The sequence below is a fragment of the Pygocentrus nattereri genome, chromosome 18 (genome assembly GCF_015220715.1).
Source record: "Pygocentrus nattereri isolate fPygNat1 chromosome 18, fPygNat1.pri, whole genome shotgun sequence".
In the NCBI taxonomy this organism is placed as follows: Eukaryota; Metazoa; Chordata; class Actinopteri; order Characiformes; family Serrasalmidae; genus Pygocentrus; species Pygocentrus nattereri.
This window is the reverse complement of record NC_051228.1, coordinates 11,980,493-11,993,001: the sequence shown is the minus strand read 5'-3', so window position 1 is coordinate 11,993,001 and position 12,509 is coordinate 11,980,493. Positions and strand designations below refer to the sequence as shown.

General features: G+C 40.0%; 1 protein-coding gene across 1 annotated transcript; it reads left to right on the top strand.

Moving 5' to 3' along the window:
• Positions 1–6,271: 6,271 nt before the first annotated feature.
• LOC108439242 (olfactory receptor 3-like) lies at positions 6,272–7,264 on the top strand. The gene has a single exon (XM_017717512.1). The coding sequence runs from the start codon at positions 6,272–6,274 to the stop codon at positions 7,262–7,264; it is 993 nt and encodes a 330-aa protein (XP_017573001.1).
• The last annotated feature ends 5,245 nt before the right edge of the window (positions 7,265–12,509 follow it).

The following is a 12,509-nucleotide window of genomic DNA, read 5'->3' as shown; positions in this document are numbered from 1 at the left end:
GTCATAGCTTCAAGGATCTCAGGGTTCTGTCTTGGAATTCTCACATGGGGCAAATTGTTTCATTGGGCTCTTGTGGTCTTAGTACGCTTTCAGGAGTTCAAAAGATGATCTAGTCTAATGGCAAGGGAAATGAGCTGGTCCAGAGTTAGATCATCATCCCTGCTAGCTAGCTCATTCAGTATGTTGGGATTTAGTCCTTGTCAAATCATCACTAAAAAAGCTACCTCATTCCAGCCACTGATAGCAGTGAGTGTTCTAAATTCCAAGGCATAATCCACAACAGAACGAGTCCCCTGATGTAACTAGCATAGGAGTTCTGCTAACTTTCCCCTCATAAGGGTGATCAAAAACTAACTTGAACTCCATTACAAATTGGGCATAAGTCAAGAGATGCAAATTAGACCAACTAGCGGTGGCCCATTCTAATTCTTTATCTGCTAATCTAGAGATTACAAAGGATATTTTAGACTGGTCAGAGCTAGGAGGTGAATTAAACACGGAACAATGAAGCAAAAAACCTCAACATTTATCGGGATCTCCTTCAAACTTGTTGGGTTTACTGACTGGAAATATAGTTGAGGAAGCCTCTGCTGCAGTGTTAGATGAAACTGAGGTAGCAGTCTGATCAGACAAGCTCATATTCCAGAATTGGCTGGTCATGTCCTTCACCCTATTAACCAGCTGAACCAACTGAGCCTGTTGTTCTGCCTGTTGTTAGGCCAGCAATTCCAGGGAATGGGTTACTCCAGATAACACATGTTGATGTCTTCCCAGGAGTCCCTGTTCAGTGAGAGCCTTCTTTTAGGCTTCCTGAGCTGCCGTCTGCATGGAGGCGAGGTATTCTGTAACATGCTGACAGAAAACCAGATGCTTGCAGATAATAGTGATGGTGGTTTAATGAAAACAACCAACCAAAGCAAAAAGGGGCAAAACACAAAGCATAGTCAGAGTCCAGGCAAAAAGTGAAAACACAGGTCAAACCAATGAGCAGAAGTACCAAAGGGGTACTTATTGTAAATAAATAAATATGTTCTTATTGCACTTTAGACACTCCTAATACCTATTTTCACACTCTATGGACATGTCCACCTATACAACAATTTTGCCACTCTGTCATTGACTTTATATCCCTAACTCTGGGGTCTAGTATTCCATTATCCCCTCTACTTTGTTTACTGGGTGACTACACCATTTTGAACCCCCACAACCATCACACCACTTCCACACTCATTGCCCTCACTGTAGCCAAAAAAATTATCCTTAAACACTGGAAGACTAGGAACTCCATAAACATTACACAATTTAAAAAGCTACTTTTAACACATATATCACTGGAGAGATTAAGTGCTATAGAAATGAATCAAATGGCCATATTCAACACTTCATGGGAACCCTTTATTAAAAATATTGACCCCTTAACACTGTAATCCACCCACTTGTGTCTCAGCCTGTTCATCAATCCCCTCATTTCAGTGAATACTTAAATATTTGCAACAGTTAGTTCACATATACATCAAGTACACATATCAACTCACACCAATTTCTATATACACACACAAATACATATGCACAAATATGACATGAATATGAAATATAAAATTCTGTTAAACCCTTTTCTACATGATTACACTGAAAACATTCAATATACATATGTGCGTATGTTTGTCTGTCTCTTTGTTAGTCTGTCTATCTACTCTTTCATCTATGTCACACTGACTAACACACACACACTCACACACACGCACACATACCTGCACTGACCACCTAACCCCAATCCTCTGTTATTTACTATTTTTGATTATTCTCTTGGTTATATTAGTTAAAAAAATGCCAAAAGTTGTAAAAGTTGAATGTTGTGTTTTTTTCTCTCTCTCTCTCTTCCTTCCCTTTCCCTTTCCCTTTTTTTCTTTCCTTATTTCTAATGGTGTAATAAAAATACAGAATAAAGTCATCCTCCAAAGAGGGGGAGGGGTGGTGGCGGGCCAAAAAACAAACAAAAAAAAGTACCAAAGGGGAAGGCATAAGACGTAATCAAAAACAACAAAGCAAAAGGGTCAAAATACACGGTGAAACAATCAGAATCAGAAAAGAGAATGCTCAGTAGTTTCTGGGAAACAATACTTCGCACTGAGACTGACTAAAACCTGGGATTTTATACTGTAGGCTACCTGTCCTCTGAATAAACACACAGGTGGAAACACTTAAAACTCAGATTGAGAGTGCTGATAGGAGCGCATGCTAGAGTCCAAAGTCAGATGGGAATCCACTGAATTCTGGGTAATGTTGTCTTCTCCATACTTGTCCAAGTACGGATGTTCCGTTACGTGATCTCCCAGCATATTCTGGAAGTTGGAGTTTGTATCCTTTGTAGAAGAAGCCGAATGCCTGACACATAGACATTAATACCAAGCCTACACAGCCAACAGGAGGCCGCAGACCAGGCCTTGAAGAGGATGCAGAATGAAGACATCATAGAGCCATCAGGAAGTCCCCATGTGTGACCACTAGTCATGGTTCCAAATTATAATTATAATATATAGTGTAATTATAGGAGGCTCTTTGAGGTTCCAAAGAAAGAACTGTGCCCCATTCCACCTGTGAATGAATTCTACCTATGAAGCAACAGAGGAAGCCCTCCTACAATTAGCCCACTTTATCCTCCAACTATTGTGTTGAGTTTATTCTTGTAACTTTACAACTTTAATCTCAAAATATTACACATTTATTTGCAAATTCTATTTTTATTTTTCTTCTAACAGTGGCACTAAAACACCATTCCACCTTAAATGGTGCAGCAGTTATGCACCAGAGCATAGCAACTACACCATGTAAGGTGAAACAGAAAATTCAAACAAGAAGCCAGCAAAAAAAGTCAACTTCAGCTTGGTCATTTACCATCATTTTGTTGTCTTTTCTGTAAACTTTGATCAGCTCAGGTTTTTTTTTTTTGTTTGTTTGTTTTTTAGGTTTCTGTTGTCTAATTCATATTAGCAGTAGTTTTAGTAGAGTTTTCCCCAAAAATCATTAAAAATTATTTTCAAATGTAAAGTTTCTTTTTAGCAGTAGTTTAATATTCTTTTCAAGTGTTGTTGTGCTGCATTTTGTGTATGATGCTTTACTGCCAGCTATTGATTTTACATTTGTATCGAAAGCCATTCACCTCAGTTTAAAACCAATACTTATATTTGTATATATTTAACTTATTGTAATGCTATGGAGTGATGATGAGGCAGACGCATATGCTGAAAGAAGTGAGAATTTTTAGGGGCAAATCCATACTCAGGGTCTAAACAGTCCAGGATCAAAGAGCTGTCATGGAAAGAACAAGGGCCAACATGACAAAAAGAAACACAAGCTAAACACAACAACAGAGAACAGAAAATACAATGCAAGCCAGAAAATCAAACACCATACAATACAAAGACCAGCAAACAAGTAGGGAAAAACACAGGGCTTAAATACTAGAACAGGGTTAACAAGAGACAGGTGGTTGACAAGAGGATCAACAAGACACAGTTGAGAACAATTAAGGGCAACGTCTAGAAACAAGAGGGCAGAACAGGGAAGAAACAAAACAAGGAAGCACACGGACAAGACCAAAAGGTAAACAAAAGCACATGGAGGACTGGGAGGGGCCAATCAAGACACTTATATTTAAGAGTGAACTCTTCAGCCCCCATTAACTCCAACATGGTTCATGCTGCCATGTTCTTGATTCCTTGCTGGCACACAATGAATCTTCGAATATGTTGGCTGGTGAAGGATGCACCCATTGGATCCTTCGTTGCCATGGAGAGGAAGGACATATTTCTCGGCCACATATAAAGGAGGTGTAGAAATGGGACAGCCTATCATGCCACTGTGACACATTCAGCCTTCAAATGCAGCCTCTGTGTATTGTGTAAAAACCATAAGATGATAATAAAATATTTTTTATTCCTATGAATTTTGTCAATGTCATGTTGTTTTTATCAGTGATATTGTACTTAGCATTTATTGCCATTCTTGTGAGGGCAAAAGGATGACTTTTTCCTTTCTCTGACACACTTAAACCAGTACAACAGGAGCTTAGATCTAAATTAGCAGTTGAGTTCAATCAGGTGTACTATAGGGAAATCACATACATGTGCATTAAAGATTGTTATGGAGAGAGCAAGGAGAAAAGTACTACACTTTCCCTATTAATTATTAACTAATGTTTGAGTTCAGTGGTAACTGTAGGATAAACCATTTCCTCATGAGACACCAGATATCAACATAGGAGTTAAAAAATGTCATATTATTAATAGGAATGATTAAATAAAACTATGGCAACTGTCACAAATGAGGACTAGTTGCAAACTGATGTACATGTAAGTTCTTAATTTTATTAAATTTAACAGACATTAGATGGGTGGAAATGCACAAGGTAACATAAGAAATCACACACAATAAACTCGAAACCTGTTACGATTGGCCCCTCCCAGTCCTCCTTGTGCTTTTGTTTTGGTTTTGGTCTTGTCCATGTGCTTTTGTTTTGTTTTGCTTCCTTCCCAATCCTGTCCCCTTGTTTCCAGACCCTGCCCTTGATTATTTTCACCTGTTACCCACTTGTTAACCACCTATGTCTCATTACCTGTATTTAAGCCCTGTGTTTTCCCTAGTCTCTCGCTGGTCTTTGTTTGTATAGTTTGATTTGTTTGGTATTTGATATTCTGTCCTCCATTGTTTGTTGTTCCTGTGTTCCTTTGTGTGATGTCTCTTCCTTCTTTTCTCCGTGTTGGCTCCCTAAGCCTGAACCATCTTGACCCTGAAAATGGATTTGCCCCCAATTAATCTCGTTCCTCTACACATATGTGTCCATCCCAACATTACACTGACAGATAGAAACAGGCAGACACAAGGGCTGCTTACACAGTGTGATGAAACAGAAGGGTAAGATGATGAGAAGATGAAGCTACAGAAAAAACACAATTGACTTTGATAGACAAAATATTCCAGAACACTGTGTCTGAGGGGATCTGGTGGCAACAAACGTGGAGCGATGATAGGCAGTCGCATGTGCAGAGACAAGTGAGATTTATTAAGTACAAATCCAAAATCAGGGTCAGAACAGTCCATGGTCAGAGAGCCAAAATGGAGAGCAGGAGGGACAGACATGACAAAAATGAACACAGAACTCCAAACAGGCCAGAAATAAACAAAACACTTTTGAAAACAAACCTTAAATCAAACAACAAATACCAACACAGACCAGGGCAAATGCGGGGGTTATATATAAGAGGGAAGATGAGGGACAGGTGGGAAACAGGTGGTAACAATCAGGGGCGGAGTCACAAAACAAGGGGGCCGGACTGTGAAAAAATCAAAACAAAAGCACATGACAGGATTAAAAGGTAATCAAAAGCAAATGAGGAGACTGGGAGGGGCCAAGCATGACAATAACATTTGATTTAACACCTGGCAAAATGATTGATGTGACCTTTTTAACTGTAGGTCATGAATCAAATGTCAGAAACCACATTCCATTTTGTGTGTCCGGATGAAGGCTACAGTGACATTTATTTTAAATAAAATCGCAAATAACAAATATGTACAAAAAACAGCCCATCTTTTTTTTCTCCTAATGGGATACATGTACTCTGCCTTTGAACGTTGGATAAAGAGTGGTGCATGGCAGGCAGCATTTGATATGCAAACAGTCAATTAGGTCATGAATGGATGTCTTTTTCATTTGAACACTACTGAGGTAGGAAGCATGTGTTACACTGCAGACACAGTTTGATAATCCTGCATTCTGTCTTGATTAATCATTTTTGTATGCATTTTATTAATCAGAGAATACATTATTGCATTTGTACATCAAAAATATTGTAAGAGAATTATTATATGGTGCATTAAACTGGAAGACACTGTAAATGTATTCCATTGTGGTACATAACCTTGTCCATAGAAATTGTATTTTTGTTTTGTTTTTTTATGTGGAGGCGTGATTTGAAGGATGATGTAAAGATAGATCAGTTATAAATGTGTATGACCTCTTGTGAAATTCTGCTCTAAAGCATTTTGTATAAGCTGCTGCAAAAGGTACTGTATCAAGCTACTGGATTTGTCATTACATCCTGTTCTCTTGTTTCATAAGTGTCAATTAGTTTTAGGAGACTGTTATTTGGTACTGATCTGTTTGGTATATCATAAAATGTATTTAGTCATTTTTATTTACATAATTTCTTTTGAAAATGTATAATGTTCTATCTATTATTCTTTTTTTGTTCAAGACTAGTCTCCTGACATGACTTCCGTGGTGTCCCTTGACAATGCAACATTCATTCGGCCCTCTGCATTTTACATCAGTGGATTGTACAACATGCCACATTCAAAGTATTACTATATGTTTTTGTGCTTTGTGTACGCTGTGACTGTTTTAGGGAATACTTTTATAATGAGTACTATATACCTGGCACAAACTCTGCATACAGCAAAGTATATAGCTGTCTTTAACTTGGCCTTGTCTGATCTGTGTGAAAGCTCTGCTCTCATTCCGAAGTATGCAGACATGTTTATTTTAGAAAACCAGTACATATCTTATGAAAACTGTTTGACAAGCATGTTCTTTGTTTTCCTCTTCATGAGCCTTCAGTCTTTTACTCTGCTTGCTTTGTGCTTTGATAGGGTAATTGCTATATGTTTTCCACTGAGGTATCATGCTATTGTCACCAAAACCACAATGACCCTGATTATTGGTATTCTGTGGGTTATATCTGTGACTATTAATTGTGTTACTCTAGCTCTGATTGACAGACTGTCCTTCTGTAGATCTACCACAGTTGATAGCTATTTCTGTGACCATGGCCCTGTCATCAAACTAGCCTGTAATGATAATAATCCTAATTACATGATGGCCGATACCTGTATTATTTTAGTTCTTTGCATTCCATTGGTGCTAATAGCTCTCTCGTATGTTTGTATAGGTTTTGCATTGCTTAAAATCTCACATGGTGCTGATCGTATTAAAGCTATGAAAACATGTACTTCCCACCTCATATTAGTGGCCATGTTTTATCTGCCAGTCTTTAGCGTTTATATGTTGACCCTTACAACAACTGTACACATAAATACTAGAATATTTAACTCAGTCTTAACACAAGCAATACCACCTATGTTAAACCCCATTATATATTCTCTGAAGACAGAGGAGGTATTGCAGTCTATTAAAGTACTCTACAAACGAATCAAGGTGAACTTTCCAAAGGAAAACCCTGTGAAAAGCATTGCAAAGAATTAAAGTGGTATAACAACTGTAGTTTGGCTTACTAACATAAATCGTCAAAGTGTGCCCTGTTTTTCTTATTCAGTGAAAGGACTCGATTGCATCACTTCAGGCTGCCATTGAAATCTTTTTTATTATTGCTAGGTATGTAGAAGCCATGATTGTAGTTTAATGTACTGCAAGTTAATGTCTGTTTATGAAATTAGAACATTTATTTGTTTAGCAGGTATATATTTGAATAAACACATTTTAAAGAAATTTCTATACACAGTTTAAATATTTATAAAAAATGTGAGTTGGCCTGGGCGGTCGAGCTCGATGCAAAAATGAACTGAACTAGAAGTTTAGACAGTGCAGCCACCTTCATTCAAACTGTGTTCCATGTGTCTTTCTGTTCTACTGTTTATCTGGTCTGAATGATTTTTCAAAACCTGCATGTTCTATGTAATAACTTGCCTCATATAAAAGTTTAGAAGAACTAACTGGCAAGCTGTCTAGTTCAGGTAGTCAAAAAGCTTACAACATCTTTACAGAGCAAAAGAAAGATTTGTTCAAACTGACAAACAGACTTAGCATCTAGTAAAGGCAATAACAGCCAAAATGTATGCTCAGAAGCATACCATAATATTGTAGCATTCACCATTATGAACGAAAAACAGTTCATTGTACTTTATTCACAGTTGTAGTTGACCACACCAGACACTAAGGAATATTTCAAAGCCTATACTACAAGCTCACATCCACATTCTCTGAGTTTTTTAGTGCTTAGTATTTTAGTGCTTAAACACAGTAAAGGAAGGCTAACCCTGCCTTCATAATAAAAATTCTTTTCAGAAAAAAACATAGAATAACTCTGCTAGAATCAATAACCAGAATAAACATGAGAAAATGTCTTAAACACAACCCTTTACCAAAAGTCATCGCCCCTAATGACCACAAAGTTTTTGAACCAAACTGGGGGCCAGCTGTGCTGGGATAAGGACTTCTTTAGTCATCTGTACTGATTGGTGCTGGCAGGCATCTGAACTTCATGACATCCTCTCCTTGTGTGCTGAAGCAAAGAGACAGAAGTGGGACATATAAATTCTGTGGCAACTTTTCTTAACTGCACACTGGTAACAGCAATGCATGCATGGCTCTTAATCCTCCTCCTGGCAGAACTTCTCACAGTTTACCATGTCAAGTTCTGTGCCAGTCAGGGTGCCAACATCAGCAGCAGCAGTGGAAGAGGTGATGACAGTGCTCCTCACAGCTGACATCTGCTTTCTCTTCTTTGATTTATTAATCCCGGGCTCTTTATTAATAATAATAGGGGGGTGCTGCTCGTCTGTGTTGTCTACCAAAACCCATTCTGTGCTCGACCTGACAGCATGCTCTGTCCTAAGAGCTACTCCAGCAGTCTCTGATGCTGCATGTTTAACTATGCACTGAGGAGTCAGTGGTTTCACCTTGACCTGGGCTGACAGGGCTATCTCTGAAACTCAGTGTGATAGACTTTAGGTCCATTTAGGTCCATAAAATGTAGTGGATGTATTGGACTTCAGCTACCAGACTAAATGACTCTTCTTGCCACTGACTGTCAGCATCAGCCATCCCCCTCTCATTATTGATGCTAGCTCACTGGTCAGTGTGGAGATAAAATGCTGTGCCTTCCAGCTTGAGCCCAGCAGGTACCACTTCTGGAAATGTGGCAGAAGTCTCATATGGACATTCACCCCACCACAGACACTGTTTATTTGTACCCTGGGCTGTTCTTTTTGGCTAGGCAATAATTATTTCCTGACTTCAAGGAGGTATAACAATTGATTAAATACGCTACAAACCTATCAAGGTGAACTTTGCAATGGAATATCCTGAGAAAAACATTGTGATGAATTAAAATTATATAATAACTGTACTTTGGCTTACTGAAATGAAGCAGAAAATCATACTCTCTACTGTCATTGAGTTAAATGATTGAAATCCCCCCTTAAAGGCTTCCATTATTTTGACTTTTTTATTATTATTAAAGTAGTTTCATGACTGTAGTTGTTTGTTGCAAGTAACAACTAGGTAAGAAACAAATACAACAGTATTTGACTGTTTACATTTCTTGTTTGACTCTTGTTTTTGATGTTTTTGCCTGTTTTCCTTGACACTGCCATTTTGCTTAACCACCTTGGATTATTTGCCATTGGTGATGATCATCTGTTTGTATTTGCTGCTTCTTTTGGAATTGACCCCTGCCTGTTTTGTAACTATGTACTTGGATTCTGATTCTAACAGTAAAGCCTCAATTGTGTTTTCTAACTGCAAGCGTCTGACTCTTGTTGGCATGTTACACAATATCTCACCTAACATGCAAACAGTGGATCATAAGGTGTTTCAAAAGGCTTTGGCTGAACAAGGGCAACTAATGGGCCAACATCAACAGGTTTGTCTGGACTAACTCACTCGCTTGAGTCTCTAGCCCAACAGCATTCTGAACAGCAAGCTCCACTTGTACAACTAGTTGCAAGTGTGAAGGGGTTAACTGATCAGCTTCAGAGTATGTGCATCGCAGAGTCAGAGGTTAGCATCACCCAACCTGTCCAGGCTGACTGGCAGGTGTTCAGGGATGCTGCTGTGCATGATGGAGAGCTGGATCTAGAGGATTACACAGCTGCTGTCCTCGGATACATCAGCAAGTGTGTTCAGGATGTCACCACCCCCAGGACTGTGATATGCTCCCCAAACCAGAAACCCTGGCTGAATGCAGAGGTCTGACGTGAGCTGACGGCAGACGTAAAGAGGGCCAAAGCTGCATACGCTCGGAAGATCCAGGGTCATTTTTCTTCCCAGGGTCAACGGAGCATGTGAAAGGGCATCAAGTGCATCACAGACTACAACACAAGAGATGCACAATGCACAAGGGACCCCTCACTGCCCGATGCTCTCAATAAGGTCTATGCCCACTTTGAGGACCCAAACACACCCCCCAGCACCAGATTCACTCCACCACCTGGAGAAGAGTCCCTCAGTGTGACCCAAATAGAGGTGAGAAGGATCCTTAAAAAGATTAATCCCCACAAAGCTGCTGGCCCTGGATAACATTCCGGGGCATGTGCTGAAATGCTGTGCAGACCAATTCTCTGAGGTGCTGACAGACATCTTCAACTCGTCTTTAATCCAGACAGCTGTCCCCACCTGCCTGAAGCATCATCCCAGTCCCTAAGAGCTCCACAGTGACTGAATGACTATCATTCCATGAATGACTATCACACAATGGTTCCCCAGACCCTGGCTTACAAACTCCATACTCTTGGACTGAGCACCTCTCTCTGTAATTGGGTCCTGGACTTCCTGACTAACAGGCTGCAGTATGTGAGGATCCACAATCATCCTCCTCCACCATCTTCCTCAGCACCAGCTATCCTCGGGGCTGTGTGCTGAGGCACCTCCTGTTTACACTGCTCACATATGACTGCTCAGCTATCTATCCAGGCTGTCATATTGTAAAGTTTGCGGATGACACAGCAGTGGCTGGATGTATCACAAGTAGTGATAAGTCTGGCTATAGGCAGAAGGTGGAACACCTTGAGAGTTGGTGCAGTGAGAACAATCTCTGCATCAGTGTGAAAAAACACAAAGGAGATTATTATGGATTTCAGAAGGGCGTACACCTAAGTAACAGGTCTTACCTGGAGTAATAACACTTCCAGCCTGATTAGGAAGGCACATCAGCACCTCTACGTCCTCAGACGGTTGAGGTGTGCTGGACTCGGGAGCTCAGTCTTCACCTCATTTTACAGATGTGTGATGGAGAGCATTCTGTGCTCGAGCATCACTGTGTGGCACAGAAGCTGCTCTGCATCAGAAAGGAAAGCTCTGCAGAGGGTGGTGAAGGCTGCACAGAGGACTGTTGGACATTTGACAAATGACCTCCAGATGCACGAAAAGGGCCACTGGCATCATGAAGGACCCCACTCATCCAGCATACAGACTTTTTGTCCTGCTCCCCTCAGGTAGGATGTTGCAGAGCATTAAGAGTAAAACAACCAGACTGAGAAACAGCTTCATCCCTGAAGCAGTAAGACTCTTAAATTACAATTAGACATCACTGCAATGGCACTTCATGTCCACTTATTTATCTCTGCTGCTGTACTGAATCAGTACCTCTACTATATCATCCCTACACATGTCACTTTATACATTAGTATTAAGATGTACACTTTCTACCTCATACTTCTGCTGTGTTTCATGCTGCTGTTATTTGCACCTTACTATTGTTCGTTACTTTTGTTCTTGGGAGTTAACTGGGACCTTGAGTACACTATTTCATTCCACCTCATGTACCATGTGTGATGTGTCATCCTTTTCTTATCTTCTCATGCTGTTTCCCATGAGTAAACCTGATATGTTTGAGGGTGATCCTGACAAGTGCTTTTGGTTTCTAAGTCAGTGTTCAGTGTTTTTTTTTTTGATAATTCCACAGTCAGCTCAGATCAGGCTAAGATCTCTTTCATTGTTTCCTGTCTAGTGATAGAGCACTAGAATGGGCTACTGTCAGCTGGACTCACATTCATCGCCTATTCTACGCTCAGTTTATTAATGAATTCAAGACTGTTTTCGATCACTTAGACTTGGACTTAGACAGACTTTGTCATTCAAATTAACACCGTACAGTGCACATTAGAATGAAATTTTGTTGCTTTGGCTCAGAGTAGATCGGGGAGAGGAAAAAAAGTACAACGTATTGCAAAGTGTAGTGTATATATAAACATATGTATATCAACAGATAAATAAATTTTAAATAAGTATATGTAATTTTAAATGAGTGTATTGCACTGGTGTTCCTAGGTATGAAGTGATCAAAAAAAAAGAATTGGAGCAGCATGTTATTTAGAGTTCAGCAGTCTTATGGCATGTGGGAAGAAGTTGTTTTTGGACCTGGCTGTTCTGCTTCAAAGACTTCGGAACATCCTTCCAGAGACCAGCAGCGAGAACAGTCCATGGTGGGGGTGGGAGGGGGTGTTTATGTTCTGAGCTCTGCTCAGACAGCCACTTGTCGCAATGTCCTATATTGGAGGAAGTGAAGTCCCAATAAATTCTCTCTGCTGTCCTTACCACCCCCTGTAGGGACTTCCAGTCAGAGGCACTGCAGGCTTCTGCCCAGTCAAAGTTGCACCTGGTCAGTATGCTCTCAACAGTGCCTCTGTAGAAGATAGTGAGAATCGCAGAGGGGAGGTGTGCTCTTTTCATCAGTCTCAGGAAGTGCATGCGCTGCTAAGCTCTTTTGACC